The sequence below is a fragment of the Sphaerodactylus townsendi genome, linkage group LG03, assembly GCF_021028975.2.
Source record: "Sphaerodactylus townsendi isolate TG3544 linkage group LG03, MPM_Stown_v2.3, whole genome shotgun sequence".
NCBI lineage: Eukaryota > Metazoa > Chordata > Lepidosauria > Squamata > Sphaerodactylidae > Sphaerodactylus > Sphaerodactylus townsendi.
The window spans coordinates 28,520,827-28,537,445 of NC_059427.1; the positions used below are offsets into that span (position 1 = coordinate 28,520,827).

The window sequence follows — 16,619 nt, forward strand, 5'->3', positions numbered from 1 at the left end:
AGTAAAATAATAGAATTATGAGTATCTATAAATTGGAAAAAAAACAAAAAAGTGTCGTGGTGGAGGAAAGCAATACAGGAGTTCTGGTTTGAGTTACATTTCTCAAAACTTTGGAATTGAAGAAAAAATATTCCTGTCATTTTGAAGTTCTTTTCTTGGCTGTATTTATTGTTTGATTTCTTACTTAGCATAATATATATGGAATTTCTGGGCACAGGAAAACAAAAAAAGGAATATTAAAACTGCATTAATTTAGCAGAATGTTCCTTACAGTATAAATCATGCATTGGTCTATTTTGTATTTTGCCTGTCATGCCCATTATATTTCATAAGTGGCTTTGAAGTGCCGATAAGGCTTTTCCAGTTTAGAACAGGGAAGGGACAAGCTGAATTCCCCACACAAATTTTTCCTGTAAGAGATCAGATATTGCTATGTCGCATCCATGGACAACAAACATTCAGATTGGGCTCCGATATGGGGAGCCTTCCAGGCTGTTTTTCCTACTTGATATTTGCCCAAGTGGAAGCAACAGCTAAGATTCTTCCGTCAGGGTAAATGGTGTGGACAGAACGGGTCAGGCCATTCACACCCACACTGCGGTCCGAGTTTGGATCCCCAGCTGCTGGCAATCTGCTCTCAGACTGTCCATTTAGTTTATCCCTTTGACGACTCTTCAGGCCCAAGGGTATGCATGTTCACAAGTTAGTCCCACTGAGATTAACAGGACTTACTTCTGAGTAAGTCTTCTAAGGAAAACAGCTTGTCTCTGCTCATGAGCTATTTTAGTGCTACATTAATTTGCTTCTAGGACTTGCATATATCATGTCCAGGGGCAGGTTCTCCTTCCATAGTCTAGAAGTGCCTACTCATATTTTTCTTACATCGTAATAACTCTGGACTGCATTCATGAAAGCTTCGTCGGCAACGATCTGAGTCTCTCCATTGAGGAAGGCTTGAAAACGATCCTTGACGGTCTGGAGCTGCTGTTTGCTGATCTGAAAAACAGCAAGGATACCAAAAAAAAAAGTTATAATATTTATTCCTGTTATTATTTTTTTAAAAATTTAAAGCCATAGACCACCTCGTGATTACCGATTCTCAAGAGGGTTAGCAAACTCAAACACAAAACAATAATAACACAAGACAGCTATCTACTACAGCAGTTCTATAATTTCCAGAGGAGTACTAAAAAATAGCCATTGCCGCAATTAAATAGTCTAAAAATAATGATGATAGTGACAGCAGCAGCATTGAAAGCAAGAATTACAAGTCAGCTAAAACACTAATTAAAACATTAATTCTCGCCAGAATTATGTAGATTAAGGCATTTAGATTCATGGTCAAGAAGATAACTCCATAGCCCCCCTCCCTGCCCCCAGAACATAAAATCAAATCTGTAATATGGGGCATTATGAAAATGAACCAAATTTGCATACATTTTTTTGCAGATTGCATAATTTGTTCTGCTTCTGTTAGCCGTTGGAGAAGGATAACCAACTATGAAACCTACTAGTGCCAAGTGCATAGCATATGGGAAGTTCTGTTTTCTTTTACTGAGAATGCTTGTATGGTTTTTCAAATCTCCACAGGAACAAGGATAAAAAAGATTTTAAATAACGAGAGATTTGTCAGGATGCTGAATTTTGAAACATATACCAGACTATTATGATTATATTATGCAATCACAGATGTATGGAATATATGCGTTTGTAACTAAAATGCGTGGAAGAAGAGGAGGAGGAGAAGGAGGAGAAGGAAGGGTTTGGTTTATACCCCCTTTATACCCCCCCTTTCTCTCCAGTAAGGTGACTCAAAGGGGCTTACAAACTCCTTCCCTTGTCCTCCCCACAACAGTCACCTGGTGGGGTAGGTGGGACTGAGAGAGTTCTGAACGTACTGTGACTAGTCCAAGGTCACTCAACAGGAATGTAGGAGTGGGGAAGCAAATCTAGTTCACCAGATAAGAATCTGCTACTCCTGTGGAAGAGTGGAGAATTCTCCAGATTAGAGTCCACTGCTCTTAACCCCCATACCACACTGAATCTCAAGAGCTCTCCAGTGCAAGAATTTCGCAGGGAAAAAAAAATCCATTTCATTACTCACTAAGTATTACCACTCTTTGGCTGATTCCGCATGGGCCAAAAACAACAGTGTGAAAATGGTGTGAAAACAGTATAAACCCTTTTACACCATTTAAAACCCTTTTACACCATTTTCATACCGTTTTCACACTGCCGTTTGGCCCATGCGGAATCAGCCCTTCTGTCAGTTTTCAGGAGTTCCAAAGCTGAGATATATTCTATTAACATTTTCCTTTTGCGCACTGTACAATAGTTGCAGAGACCAGCAGTATTCTGAGTCAGAATGGGAACTGCCAGAAACATGATCCATTCCCCAAATCCCTGACTTACGGCAACACTGTTATATGAAGACTCACACTGTCTCATCAGGAACACCTCTGCAACTGAATAAGAAAAATGGCACATCTAGGGACGTGACCTTTAATGGCAAAATTGAGAAGTACAAGTAAGGGTATGAAGAGATAGAGATAGAAGAGATGGAAAAAGATCGAAGAGATAGAAAAAGTGCAGAGAATCGAAGAGAGAGAATTGAAGAGATAGAAAAAGTGCAGAGAAGGGCAATGAGGATGATTGAAGGATTGGAGCACCTTCCTTATGAGGAGAGGCTGCAGCGTTAGGGACTCTTTAGTTTGGAGAGGAGACGTCTGAGGGGGGATATGATTGAAGTCTATAAAATTATGCATGGGGTAGAAAATGTTGACAGAGGGAAATTTTTCTCTCTTTCTCACAATACTAGAACTAGGGGGCATTCATTGAAAATGCTGGGGGGAAGAATTAGGACTAATAAAAGGAAACACTTCTTCACGCAACGTGTGATTGGTGTTTGGAATATGCTGCGACAGGAGGTGGTGATGGCCACTAACCTGGATAGCTTTAAAAAGGGCTTGGACAGATTTATGGAGGAGAAGTCGATCTCTGGCTACCAATCTTGATCCTCCTTGATCTCAGATTGGAAATGCCTTAGCAGACCAGGTGCTCGGGAGCAGCAGCAGCAGAAGGCCATTGCTTTCACATCCTGCATGTGAGTTCCCAAAGGCACCTGGTGGGCCACTGCGAGTAGCAGAGTGCTGGACTAGATGGACTCTGGTCTGATCCAGCTGGCTTGTTCTTATGTTCTTATGAATGGGCTATCAGAGTACAGGCAGCAGAGGCCCTGGTGCTATTACAGTTACCTCTTGTGACAATAAAAAATGGGTAACGAAGAATGATGTGCAAGGCCACTTTCACACATGCAGAATAATGCACTTTCAATCCACTTTGCAGCTGGATTTTACTGTGCGAAATAGCAAAAATCCACTTGCAAACAAATGTGACAGTGGATTGAAAGTGCGTTATTCTGCATGTGTTAAAGTACCCCAACAGAACACATGAAGGGGGGTCATACTAGATTGCAAAGCATTAATTAGAAGTGGTGGAAATAACATCATGGAGTTCAGAAAATACCAGGTAATTATATCAATAATGTTCAGTCACTATAGAATAAATTCTAATATTTTGAATTCATTTGAAGGGAACAAAGTTTAATTTTATCTGCCGGGCAACAATGAACGACATACAATAGAATCGCGCTCTTCCCACACAAAGAACATCCTATAGGAGGCTGCCGCCATGTTGAGCACACATACTCTACCTCCTCACTGAGTAAAGACGGAAGCCTTCTTCTACCCTAAGGAGACTTCCTTCAACTTTAGTGGCTTAAGTCCCACCGGTAGAGGATGTTAGGCTGGAAAAGGCTTTTCAAATGGGAAGAAGTCCGTTTTAATTGCTCTAATCAGTGGCGTAGGAGGTTAAGAGCTCGTGTATCTAATCTGGAGGAACCAGGTTTGATTCCCAGCTCTGCCGCCTGAACTGTGGAGCCTTATCTGGGGAATTCAGATTAGCCTGTACACTCCCACACATGCCAGCTGGGTGACCTTGGGCTAGTCACAGCTTCTCAGAGCTCTCTCAGCCCCACTCACCTCACAGGGTGTTTGTTGTGAGGGTGGAAGGGCAAGGAGATTGTAAGCCCCTTTGAGTCTCCTGCAGGAGAGAAAGGGGGGATATAAATCCAAACTCCTCCTCCTCCTCCTCCTCCTCCTCCTCCTCCTCCTCCTCCTCCTCCTCCTCCTCCTCCTCTTCTTCTTCTTCTTCTTCTAGCAGCACAAACAAAGGGTTGTTCCTCATGATTTGGAATAGGTCATACATATCATCTGGTCCAACCATCTGCCCAAAGCAGGATCAGCCTCCCTAGAGCATCCCTGACAAGTGTTTGTCCAGCTGCCACTTGAGGACTGCCAGAGAGGGGGAGCTCATCACCTCCCTAGGCAGTTGATCCAACTGCTGAACTATTCTTACTCTAAACTTTTTTTCCCCAGCCAGTACCTTTCTGCCTATATTTATACCTAATGTTATGAGTTCTATCTTCTGCTGCCAACAGGAATAGCTTCCTGCCCTCCTCTAAACGACAGCCTTTCAAATACTTAAAGAGAGCAATCATGTCCCCCCTGCGCTTCTCCAGATAGAACATTTCCAGGTCCCTCAGCATTTCTTCATAAGGCTTGGTCTCCAGGCTCCAGTCATCTTCACTGCTCTCCTCTACATCCACACCACATTATCTGCATCTTTTTTGAAGTGAGGCCTTCAGAACGGCACACAGAGCTCCAGGTGTGACCAAATCAATGCAGTATATGTTCTACCCATTGATACACACCAAGGCTACATGAGCCTTGTTTGCTTCTGCTTCACTGACTACTCATATTCAGTTTATAGTTTACCTATACCCCTAGATCTTGTTCACACTATTACCCAGTAGCGTATTTTCCATCCGGAATGCATGCTTCTTGTTTATGGTACACAGATGTAGAACTCTGCACTTGTCCTTGTTGAATTGCATCTTGTTCACATTTGCCCAGTGTGTTCAGATCTCATTTGATTCTACCGTTATCTTCTGAGGTGTTTGCTACTCCTCTCCATTGGGTGTCATCTGCAAATTTAATGAGCAGTCCCTACGTCCTCTCATTCAGATGATTTATAAAAAATACCAAAAAGTACAGAGCCCAGAACTGAGCCCTGGTGTACCCCAAGGGACACCTCCCTCCAATCAGATGAAATGGCATTGACAGCTACTCTTTGGCTCATTCCGCACATGCGGAATAATGCACTTTCAAACAGCTTTCAGTGCTCTTTGAAGCTGTGCGGAATAGCAAAATCCACTTGCAAACAGTTGTGAAAGTGGTTTGAAAACGCATTATTTTGCATGTGCGGAAGGGGCCTTTGGGTGCAGTTCTCCAGCCAGTTCCCAATTCACCTAACTATCCTAGGCTGATTCCGCATGGGCCAAAAATAGCAGCGTGAAAACGGTGTGAAAAAAGTATAAACCCTTTTTAACCCCTTTTTAAACCCTTTTACACCATTTTCACACCATTTTCACACTGCTGTTTTTGGCCCATGTGGAATCAGCCCTAGAGTCTAGCCTGCAGTATTCCAGCTTACCTATCAGAACATCATGGGGAACTCTGTCAAAAGCTTTTCTGAAATTAAAGTGAACAATGTTGATGGCCTTTCCACAGTCCAGTAAGAAGGAAATGAATTAGTCTGACAGAACTGTTAGTAACAAATCTGCGCTGGTTTCCCTGGACCACCAAGTTTTTGGCTGCTTTGCAGATTTAAAATATTCTCCAATACCTTTAAAATTTGCTCCAATATCCTCCCTGGGACAGGGAAGCCAATGTGTGGATTCGCCCCTTCACTGATGTAAGTGCCCTGGAGAGGGTATTTACATCAGCGAAAGGCTGTGCCGTATCCTGGTGGGGATTCGCCCCCCCCCCTCTGGATTGCACTGTCCACCAATTAAAACTGTATTTTATATGTAGCTTTGAATTAACAGCTACATACATAGGATATAATGAAAATAAAATTCTAAATACAGAGCAAATGGACATTGTTTGCACCTCTGTTTAAATAGTTGCCAAAGTTGCCTGAGTTTAAATGTGTTGCCAAGGTTGCACACACCCTCCTGGCAGTAAGTCCCACTGAGTAAAATGGGCCTTACTTCTGTGTATATCCACTTACTCCTGCCCCTGAGTATCTTTCTGAGGCAACCAAAGTGTCTACTCAGCCATAATCCATCGCTTGTCCTTCTGGTCGGGTGTTCCCAAACTGAGTAGTTTTAGCCGCTCTTCCCACTCCATCCTAGCTTTGCAGCTGACTACACAAGCCTATAGTATCATATGCAAGGTTAGAATTTCTCTGCAGTGGGCATACAGCAATTCACCTGTTCACTATTTCCTCCTTTGGGATATCCAGCAGCTGAGGCCCGTGTGCCCAGATGACTTCTGTTCTTTAAAACAGTTCTGTGCCTTTTCTCCGCTAATAGCAGACAAAGCAGTACACAATCAAAACAGCTGAATGACAGCTAAAAACCAAGCTAATCTAACACCTTTCATAGCAGCAACACAAAGCAAATGAAGCTAACCAAACAGGGAGCATGGTGGGGGCATGGTGGGGAGAGAAAGAGCTTTGAATGGCAATGGAAAATATCACATAAAGGCCCCAAAGTCAAAAGAAGAAGGCACCATCCAAAGACCCTCGCCCCCCTGATCTCTGAAGGGGTTGAAGAGACATGGAGAAGGGCCTGTGATGCCATTAGAGGAAGATTTTGTCTTGCCATGAAGAAGCGTTGGTTTTCATGCCTCACTTTTTTCTACTGTAAGTGGCTTACAATTCTGTTCCCTTCTCCCCTCCCCCCACAACAGGTATCTTGTGAGGTAGGTGGGGTTGAGAGGGTCCTGAGAGTACTGTGACTGGCCCACGGTCACCCAGCAGGTGTGGGGAAACCAACCTAGTTCATCAGATTAGAGTCTGCTGCTCTGAACCACCACATGATGCTGGCTCTATGTGATGTAGGGTTTGGAATTCTTGATGTCTCACAAGGAAGAGTGAAGACCTAGTGAGCCGCTTGGTGGGAACAAGGAGGTAGATGGTCAGTACCAATCAGCAGCGGAAATCTGACGTGCAGACTGCTGTCACTGAAGGGTGGGGAGCAGAGGCGGAGCAAGGGGAAACTGTTCCAGGGTGCCCTGTGCCCCTGCTGCAGCGCCGCCCACCCCTGGAACGTCCCCAGAATGCTCCCTCCATGGACTGGCCATGCCTCTATTACGGCTCTGCCTGGGGCATTGTGCCCCCCATATCCCGAGGACGCTACGCCACTGGTGGGGAGTATCTTTTTGCCTCCTCACTCACCTTCCAGCATGCATTGTTGTTATTTTTTTACCTTGCCTCCCTAACAGAGAGTCCAGAATTGTGCCCAACCCTATAGCCTACAGTTTTTCAGAAACAGCCTTGGAAGTCCACCTAACATAGAAATTGGGGCGGGGGGGGGGGGAACTGGGCACAAAACAAGCTTCAATTTGAAATTGAAAATGGTGTGAACATTCAGTAATATACATAGCAACTGTTAATTATGCAGTATGCCTGAAAAAATCATGATTCCTTGTGCTGTTTACTAACTTAGGTTTTGCACGGTCACTAATTTGATTTAGTTAAAACATCACTTCTTAATTTAGGCTGCAGGGCAAATGTCCTAAAAATCCTCCCTGCATTTTCAGTTATGATAAATTCAAGTTGGAGGCATTTTTCTATTCATAACCCTTTTAACAGAAGACTGGTAGGCCTGCTTTGAAAGTGAATGATGTTGGCTGACATTTCCGGGAACTTCTTGCTCATGAATTAAGCACTTCATGGTACACTGTGAGAAATCATCTTTGGAATTTTCCCATTTGCAGAATTGTTTTTGGGAAGATATGAATTTTGAACACTGAGGAGGTGAAACAAACACACAATTCTCACATCCTGTACACAACAGCATCTAATAAATGTTCCTTTGGTACCTTTAATGGTATTATTCTATTTCAGACTGCGAAATAGCAGACGCTTATTGATCTCCCCCTCCCCCTGTTTCAATAGCTACCAATGTTCTTAAGAAACAAAGTCAATTCCTAAGAGGAAATTAAATTGCTTTCGTATTCCACGTAGCTTTTGCAGAGCCATGGTAGCAGCTGACTGGCAATAGCTTCCTGTCTGCAGTAAGCCTACATAAACAAATGCATGTTTACTCCCAGTTGTATAGGAAAAGGAAGAAGCAAACCAGAAGCTCTTTGTGTGACTGATGTTATATGTGCATCTTGCAGAAGGCTCCATTTTCTCCACCTGTCTACCTGATCATTCTCAACCACAGCTTTGATGATTATTGGGAACCCTGTAGCTGTCTCACTACACTGTTGCCAAAGCAACATCCTGATTCCAATCTTTAAGACCCTAGAGCTGGGGCCCTTCAAGGACCACCTCCACCTGTGCTGTTCAGCCTGCCAATTAAGATCTTCCACCCAAACTTTGCTCTACACTCCCGCCTTCAGAATTGAGATGGGTAGCATCTAGAGACAGGATGCAGTGGTGGCGAACCTTTGGCACTCCAGATGTTATGGACTACAATTCCCATCAGCATGCCCAATTGGCCATGCTGGCAGGGGCTGATGGGAATTGTAGTCCATAACATCTGGAGTGCCAAAGGTTCGCCACCATGGGGCTAGGGCATTTTCCCTGGAGGCTTTTGCTCATGCAAATACTTCTCCACTTTTGTTAGATCCAAGCTCTGGCTTATGCACAAATTCATACTGAGATGATATACCAGTTATGTTCTTAATTGTAGGTGTAACCGCCATGCTTAGAATGGGTTGACCCAGAAAGGGGTGGAGACCCAAAGCAGGAGGAGGCTGCAGAGCTCATGTAGTTTGGAGGAGACAAGGCTACCAGACTCAGATCTTGATTTGTATAAGCCCTTAACACCTTGGCCGTTTCTGCACGGGCCAAAAAAGGCGGCCTGGGAATGGCAAAAACGCCGTTCCCAGGCCGCCGTTCGCATAGGCGGCGCTGCTGAAACGCAGCAGCGCCGACCTGGCTCCCCTTCCCCTCCCTCAGGACGGCGTCAGGCCGTCCTAAAAAACAACCCTTTAAAGGGTTGTTTTTGAGGGAACAGTGTCTTCCCGGTGGCGCGGTGCGAACAGCACCACCGGGAACACGCTGTTTCCCCTTCCCTCTCCCACTTACCTTGTTGCTGTAGTCGCCCTGCTGGCCTCCTAAGTCCCTCCCTCGCTGTCCTCCGACCCCTGGAGGTCGGAGGGCAGCGTGGGCGGGGCTTAGGAGGCCAGCAGGGTGACGACAGCGACGAGGTAAGTGGGAGAGGGAAGGGGGAAGAGATGATATACCAGGGGCCGCTCGCATGCTTGCGTGCAAACGGCCTCCACCCCCACGCCAGCAGAATTCTTGCCGGCGTGGGGGCACATAGAGGCCCATGCGGAAAGGGCCCTTGTTAAGGTAACTGCAATGTTGTTGGGAACTAGTGGGAAGGGAGTTGTTTGTTTTTGCTATGTTGTAAATGTTGGAGTTTATTGTTTCAGGTTTTTTGTGTTTGTAATGGGTGAGAGTTCTCCTGGAAACCTTCACCATGTTGAATCCTGTTCACCAAGCCCTTGGAGTCTTCAGGAGCCAACCCACTTGCAGGAAGAACTGGACTTGGCAATATCAGAAAACTGTAACTAGAAGGACTTGAAATGAAACCTGAACAGGACCTTGAAGTGTGCTGTTAAATGTTGATGTTTGATGTTATGTGTTAAGAAAGTAAACCATTTTGTTTTTAAAATTTGTTGTTGCAAACTCATTCCAAGTTCTGCCCCCCAGAACCCACAGATAGAGGTTACATAGGCTCCAAGTTTAGCTGTCTTCTAAACTTGAATTATATTTACAGCTGAGTGTTCCCCTACACATCAGCCACCTGTAAGGAAATTCAGAACCTTGTTCTCAAAGATCATCACTCCTGCAACGTATATTCAACTGGGATTTTGAATGGCCCAAGGCAGCACATTTCTCACTTAGTTACCTTCAGTAATGTGTTTACAAATTGCATCAAAGCAAGCCAATGGAATAAGTCCTTTGCTGAAATAACTTGGATAAAATCAATGCTATACATCAATGTCTTTTGCAGTTTTTTTTTTTTGTAGGAGACTGGGTCAGGTCTACTGCACCAAGTGCAGTGCTGAATAACTTCAGTAGATTTACTGGAACTTGATACAGATTTGGAATCAGAATAAAGTCGGAAGGAAGGAAGGAAGGAAGGAAGGAAGGAAGGAAGGAAGGAAGGAAAGACTCACAAATCCAGAACACAATACATGTTAGATAACATTTGTACCTTATTGATTTGATGCACCTTGTTATCATAGTACATAACAAATTCCCAGAGTTATACATATTATTTTTTTTCCTTTGGCCTTTATTTGGCATAAAACAAATAGAATAAAATCCTATCAAAAATACAGAATTTATAATAAAAGCAGTATTCAAATGCAAAATATATAGCATTTATACATATTCTGTACCCTAGCAAAAATTAAAATCTTTACCCAAAAAATAAATTTTATGTTCAGAATAAATGGCGCCGATGAAGAAATGTCCATATTTTGCACAATAGGCTCTGATTTTAGAATCCAGTCCTTTAAAAATTCTCTCTCTCTTTTTTTACAAGGGCAGGATGAATAGGAAAAAGAAATTGGAGAAAACATGGCCTGATAGTAATGCAGACAAAAGAACATGTGCGTGGGGGAGCACCATGTCAGGCAGTAAAGCTCCACTCCTTGATCTCCTGGTTGCCCTTTTGGCACAACACTTAAGATGTTTCAAGGCAGGAAACAAACCATTTTCCCCAAGGAGTTCTGCACAGCTTTTACCCCCAAACACTTTCTTTCCGGCCTAGCTATTCTTTTGCTAAGACATTTTCAAAACATTTTGACCACTGTGTGATCTCTTTAAAACGTTTCCCACGCCTCTCTGCAGTTCCCAAACGTTCTCCTCGGTGCCATTTTCTGAGCTCACTCCATTCCACTCCCTTTGCCTGTTTACTTCCGTCAGATTCTTTTTTTTGGGGGGGGGGGGGGGGGAAGGGAGGTGAAATCTACAAAGCATTGATCATATGACCTGTGGTGAATCACAGGACAAAGCACTAAAGCATTAAATTCACAAATAATTTTTTAAAAAATGCAGAAAGGACACAAAATGGCAGCCTGGAATCATTTTGAGGGGGTGAGTGTGGACAAACAGTGTGGTGGTGGTGGGGAGAATTGAAACATTTTGCAAAGGTTTTGCAAATGCTTTCAGTGACTTTTGCAGAAAGGGGTGATGTCTTGCTTTGTTTGTGTGTTTTAAAAACTCATCTGCTGTTCTGTATTAACTTGGAAAGTTCTTATCATTCACGATTATGTGACCTCAATTGATCAGATTCAGGAATGAATAGGATAAAAGCTATCTTTATTTGTGACGGCTAACTGAAAAGTATTGTCCATTTTGAAGTAGTCATATAAGATTACCTATCTAAACACACGTGAATATATGGTGCTACCTTATGTTGAAACAAACAGTTAGTTTATCAGAGTCAACGCTGTCGAGTTTGAAAGTGATTCTCCAGGGTCTTAGATAGAGAGCTTTTTATCACCTGCTATCTGATACTTTCAACTGGAGATGCCAGGGACTTTATCTAAGACCTTCTGCCACTAAGCCAGGGATCATAAGAACATAAGAACTAGCCTGCTGGATCAGACCAGAGTCCATCTAGTCCAGCATTCTGCTACTCGCAGTGGCCCACCAGGTGCCTTTGGGAGCTCACGTGCAGGATGTGAAAGTAATGGCCTTCTGCTGCTGCTGCTGCTCCCGAGCACCTGGCCTGCTAAGGCATTTGCAATCTGAGATCAAGGAGGATCAAGATTGGTAGCTATAGATCGACTTCTCCTCCATAAATCTGTCCAAGCCCCTTTTAAAGCTATCCAGGTTAGTGGCCATCACCACCTCCTGTCGCAGCATATTCCAAACACGAATCACACGTTGTGTGAAGAAGTGTTTCCTTTTATTAGTCCTAATTCTTCCCCCCAGCATTTTCAATGAATGCCCCCTGGTTCAAGTATTGTGAGAAAGAGAGAAAAATTTCCCTCTGTCAACATTTTCTACCCCATGCATAATTTTATAGACTTCAATCATATCCCCCCTCAGACGTCTCCTCTCCAAACTAAAGAGTCCCAAACGCTGCAGCCTCTCCTCATAAGGAAGGTGCTTCAGTCCCTCAATCATCCTCGTTGCCCTTCTCTGCACTTTTTCTATCTCTTCGATATCCTTTTTGAGATGTGGCGACCAGAACTGAACACAGTACTCCAAGTGCGGTCGCACCACGGCTTTATATAAGGGCATGACAATCCTTGCAGTTTTATTATCAACTCCTTTCCTAATTATCCCCAGCATAGAGTTTGCCTTTTTTTACAGCTGCCATGCATTGAGTTGACATTCCCATGGAACTATCAACTAAGACGCCTAAATCCCTTTCCTGGTCTGTGACTGATAGCACTGACCCCCGTAGCGTGTATGTGAAATTTGGATTTTTTGCCCCTATGTGCATCACTTTACATTTTGTCCAACTCTGGATGTCCAACTCTGGCACTTCAGATGTTCATGGACTACAATTCCCATCAGCCCCTGCTGGCACGGCAGAGGCTAATGGGAATTGTAGTCCGTGAACTTCTGAAGTGCCAGATTTGGACACCCCTGCACTAAGCTATGTCCCCTCTGACCATCACCCAACGACAACACAGAAAACTATAACAGTGATGGTTATATGACAAGTAAATTGGAAAATATATTTGATTATTCCTATATTTTAGCAGAAAATTACCATAGTGTTATGGTGCATTTACATGTGGGGGTGGGGGGGATGTAGTCAAACTGAAAGCCATCAGTCCCCACTACAGTTAAGCAAATGACAGAACGGTAATCGGATTGCTTATCAAAAACCCTGCCGAAGTGTCACACAGCTTCTCGCCTCTGAGAACTGACAGGTAAGTCCCAGAGAAGATACCATTTTGAGATGGATGTCATCAGTTTGAAAGCACTCTTGGGGCTAACTGCCAACATCTTCATATTGGAATTGCTCGATCCAATGATTCAGGTACTTGAGGCCAATTTTCATGTTACAGCGCGACTACAGGGAGAGCATAGCTCTGAATGAAAATGTGTCGAAGCCATGTGCAGAAGTCATTTGCGATGCAGCACCTGTGGGGAAAACTCGCAGTTGGCTGCAGCTTCTCACATATGTATGCCTCCATTCAGGATTTGATGCCCTGATTAATAGAAGAGCTCATTTTGCATCTCTTCTTTGACACATTTTGCATCTCTTCTTTAAAATTATGCATGGGGTAGAAAATGTTGACAGGGAGAAATTTCTCTCTCTTTCTCACAATACTAGAACCAGGGGGCATACATTGAAAATGCTGGGGGGAAGAATTAGGACTAATAAAAGGAAACACTTCTTCACGCAACGTGTGATTGGTGTTTGGAATATGCTGCCACAGGAGGTGGTGATGGCCACTAACCTGGATAGCTTTAAAAAGGGCTTGGACAGATTTATGGAGGAGAAGTCAATCTATGGCTACCAATCTTGATCCTCCTTGATCTCAGATTGCAAATGCCTTAGCAGACCAGGTGCTCAGGAGCAGCAGCAGCAGAAGGCCATTGCTTTCACATCCTGCATGTGAGCTCCCAAGAGCACCTGGTGGGCCACTGCGAGTAGCAGAGTGCTGGACTAGATGGACTCTGGTCTGATCCAGCAGGCTTGTTCTTATGTTCTTATGACACATGCATTGTGAATCAGGACCAGCATTACAGCAGACACCAGAACGTTATGGGTATCCAAATACAGCTACAAGGGAGCCCCTTCTTCACACTCTGAAATTAGCTGCAACCTGCAAGAGGACAGATTTGCTGCAAAACAGTAGGAATACAAATCTAAGAAAGAGAGAAGCCTGACACACGACAGAATTGACAGCTATATAAGTACTCCCTCTACACTATTACAGGATCTTTCCATTGGGGGCAGGGAGAATCCTAGGATAGCCAAGACAGTGTCAAGGTCTGCAGAATGTGAGTTGTCTTTTCCAGCAGGCATATGTACGTTTTATGCATATATTTAAACTTCTTTTTATTCAACCTGAGCCACAGCATGTCAGGGGAAGGGAGGCTATAAATTTGAATGAATGAATGAATAAGAAGTCCTTCATGAATGAATGAATAAGAAATTCTTATAGCACAGAATCTGTACAATGGGGTGCTGTGTGGTTTCCGGGCTGTATGGCCGTGTTCTAGCAGCATTCTCTCCTGACATTTTGCCTGCATCTGTGGCTGGCATCTTCAGAGGATCTGATAGTAGGAAAGGAAAGCAAGTGGAGTATATATGCCTGTGAGTAAAGGTCAATAGGTGAGGGCATTTGAATAGGAGTGGCCTGGCAAGTGAGTAACAATGAAGTGAAGCATGTGAGTAACAATGGCGATAGCAAGTTCAATAGGTGAGGGCATCTGAATAGAAGTAGTCTGGCCTTTGTTCCCTTTGATTGTTTATTGTCTATAGTCATCCTGTGTTTCTGTGGAGCTGATTAGTCACTGTCTTGCTCTAGTGTTTTTCAAAACTGGCAGCCAAGTTCCGTTCATTTTAATGGTTTCTTCCTTTCTGTTGAAATAGTCCATGTGCTTGTGGATTTCAATGGCTTCTCTGTGTAGTCTGACGTAGTGGTTGTCAGAGTGGTCCAGAATTTCTGTGTTTTCAAATAATATTCTGTGTCCAGGTTGGTTTATCATGTGTTCTGCTATTGCTGTTTTTTCTGGCTGAAATAGTCTGCAGTGCCTTTCATGCTTTGTGAAAAACACTAGAGTCAAGACAGTGACTAATCAGCTCCACACAAACACAGGATGACTTTAGACTATAAACAATCAAAGGGAACAAAGGCCGACTACTTCTTTCTCTTTCTTTCTTTCTTTCTTTCTTTCTTTCTTTCTTTCTTTCTTTCTTTCTTTCTTTCTTTCTTTCTTTCTTTCTTTCTTTCTTTCTTTCTTTCTTTCTTTCTTTCTTTCTTTCTTTCTTTCTTTCTTTCTTTCTTTCTTCCTTCCTTCCTTCCTTCCTTCCTTCCTTCCTTCCTTCCTACCACCACCTATCTATCTATCTATCTATCTATCTATCTATCTATCTATCTATCTATCTATCTATCTATCTATCTATCTATCTATCTATCTATCTATCTATCTATCTATCTATCTATCTATCTATCTATCTATCTATCTATCTATCTATCTATCTATCTATCTATCTATCTATCTATCTATCTATCTATCTATCTATCTATCTATCTATCTATCTATCTATCTATCTATCTATCTATCTATCTATCTATCTTATTAATGAAATAGAAATGATCAATGTATTATTGAGATTGTTGGCCTGGATCATCCAGGTTAGGGCTGTGAGACACACACCTGTGTGTAAATCTTCCTTTCCAGGCTTTCCTGGAGCAGGGGAAGGTTTCGAAAAGATAGGACACGAGTTCATTTTGGCTTTGTTAGCCATAATTTTTTTCCCATCTGAGAGACTCCAATTTTCATCCTCTTCCCGAAGAAAGAATAAAAATCAACAGTCCTGATTGTTATATATCCATTAAGCAATCAGAGACACAGAGTGAGACATGAGGATAGCTCTGTGTCCAAGAAACTAATGTAATGGGGAAGAGAAGCCCTCTACTTCTGTAGGAAGGGCTTTGCTTGCAATGCTGAGTTAAAAGACAGGACAGAGACTGGTTTAACTAATAGTATTTCCCTTCTAGACTGTCTGGTGAAGACAGAAAGCAGGAGGGCAGGATGGGGCTTGGGGCAGCTGGAGATGGAATCTAAATCTTGCTTCCCCCTTTCATATGCAAGAAAGTGTGAAATTACACTGTGAAAAGTGATGCCTTTGGGTCTTTATGATTGAGTTGGAACAAAATGAGCTTGGAATAAACAACTTAAAGCAGCATTACCACCCTTTCCTGGAAAGAGCCTTGTTTGTGATACAGGAATGGCTTCATGCAAGCTAATTTTAAAATAATGTCATTGACTATTGTTTACTGATTTGTACTGCACTTCAAAAAAAGTGAAGAATGTACTGACAGCCACAATGTTTCAGGTGGAGGATTTTTGTGTGTGTTTAGCCTCTATGAGTACTGTTGTAGAAGTAGCCGATTAAAGGATAGGCAAAGCAAATTAGCAAGCATCTGTGATAGTGTTCACCATTTGCAGAGCTGACGTGGATGTGAGTTCTGAATTCTTAGCCAAAAATTATTGAGAAAGCACTATGACTGTCATTGTCAATTAGACAGGGCTCTTGTATGCATGTTGGTGAGTTTATTCCATGTAATTTGGATTCAGTGGTTAGGAGCGGTGGGCTCTAAACTGGAGAATCGGGTTCGATTCTCTGCCGCTCCGCATGAGTGGTGGACTCTAATCTGGTGAATCAGGTTGGTTTCCTCATTCCTGCACATGAAGCCTGCTGGGTGACCTTGGGCAGTTCTCTCAGAACTCTCTCAGCTCCACCTACTTCACAAGGGGTCTGTTGCGGGGAGAGGAAGCGAAGGCGTTTGTAAGTCGCTTTGAGAGTCCTTATGATTGAGAAA

The 16,619-nt window shown here is 43.2% G+C and overlaps 1 protein-coding gene across 34 annotated transcripts in view; it reads right to left on the reverse strand.

Annotated features, from left to right (window-relative positions):
• CADPS (calcium dependent secretion activator) overlaps positions 1–16,619 on the reverse strand; it is a 492,336-nt gene that overhangs the window by 391,656 nt on the left and 84,061 nt on the right. For all 34 annotated transcript variants that reach the window (XM_048488307.1, XM_048488321.1, XM_048488334.1 and 31 more), the window contains one exon: positions 883–996. In XM_048488307.1, the coding sequence (XP_048344264.1) occupies positions 883–996 (114 nt within the window). The remainder of the gene's footprint in view (positions 1–882; positions 997–16,619) is intronic.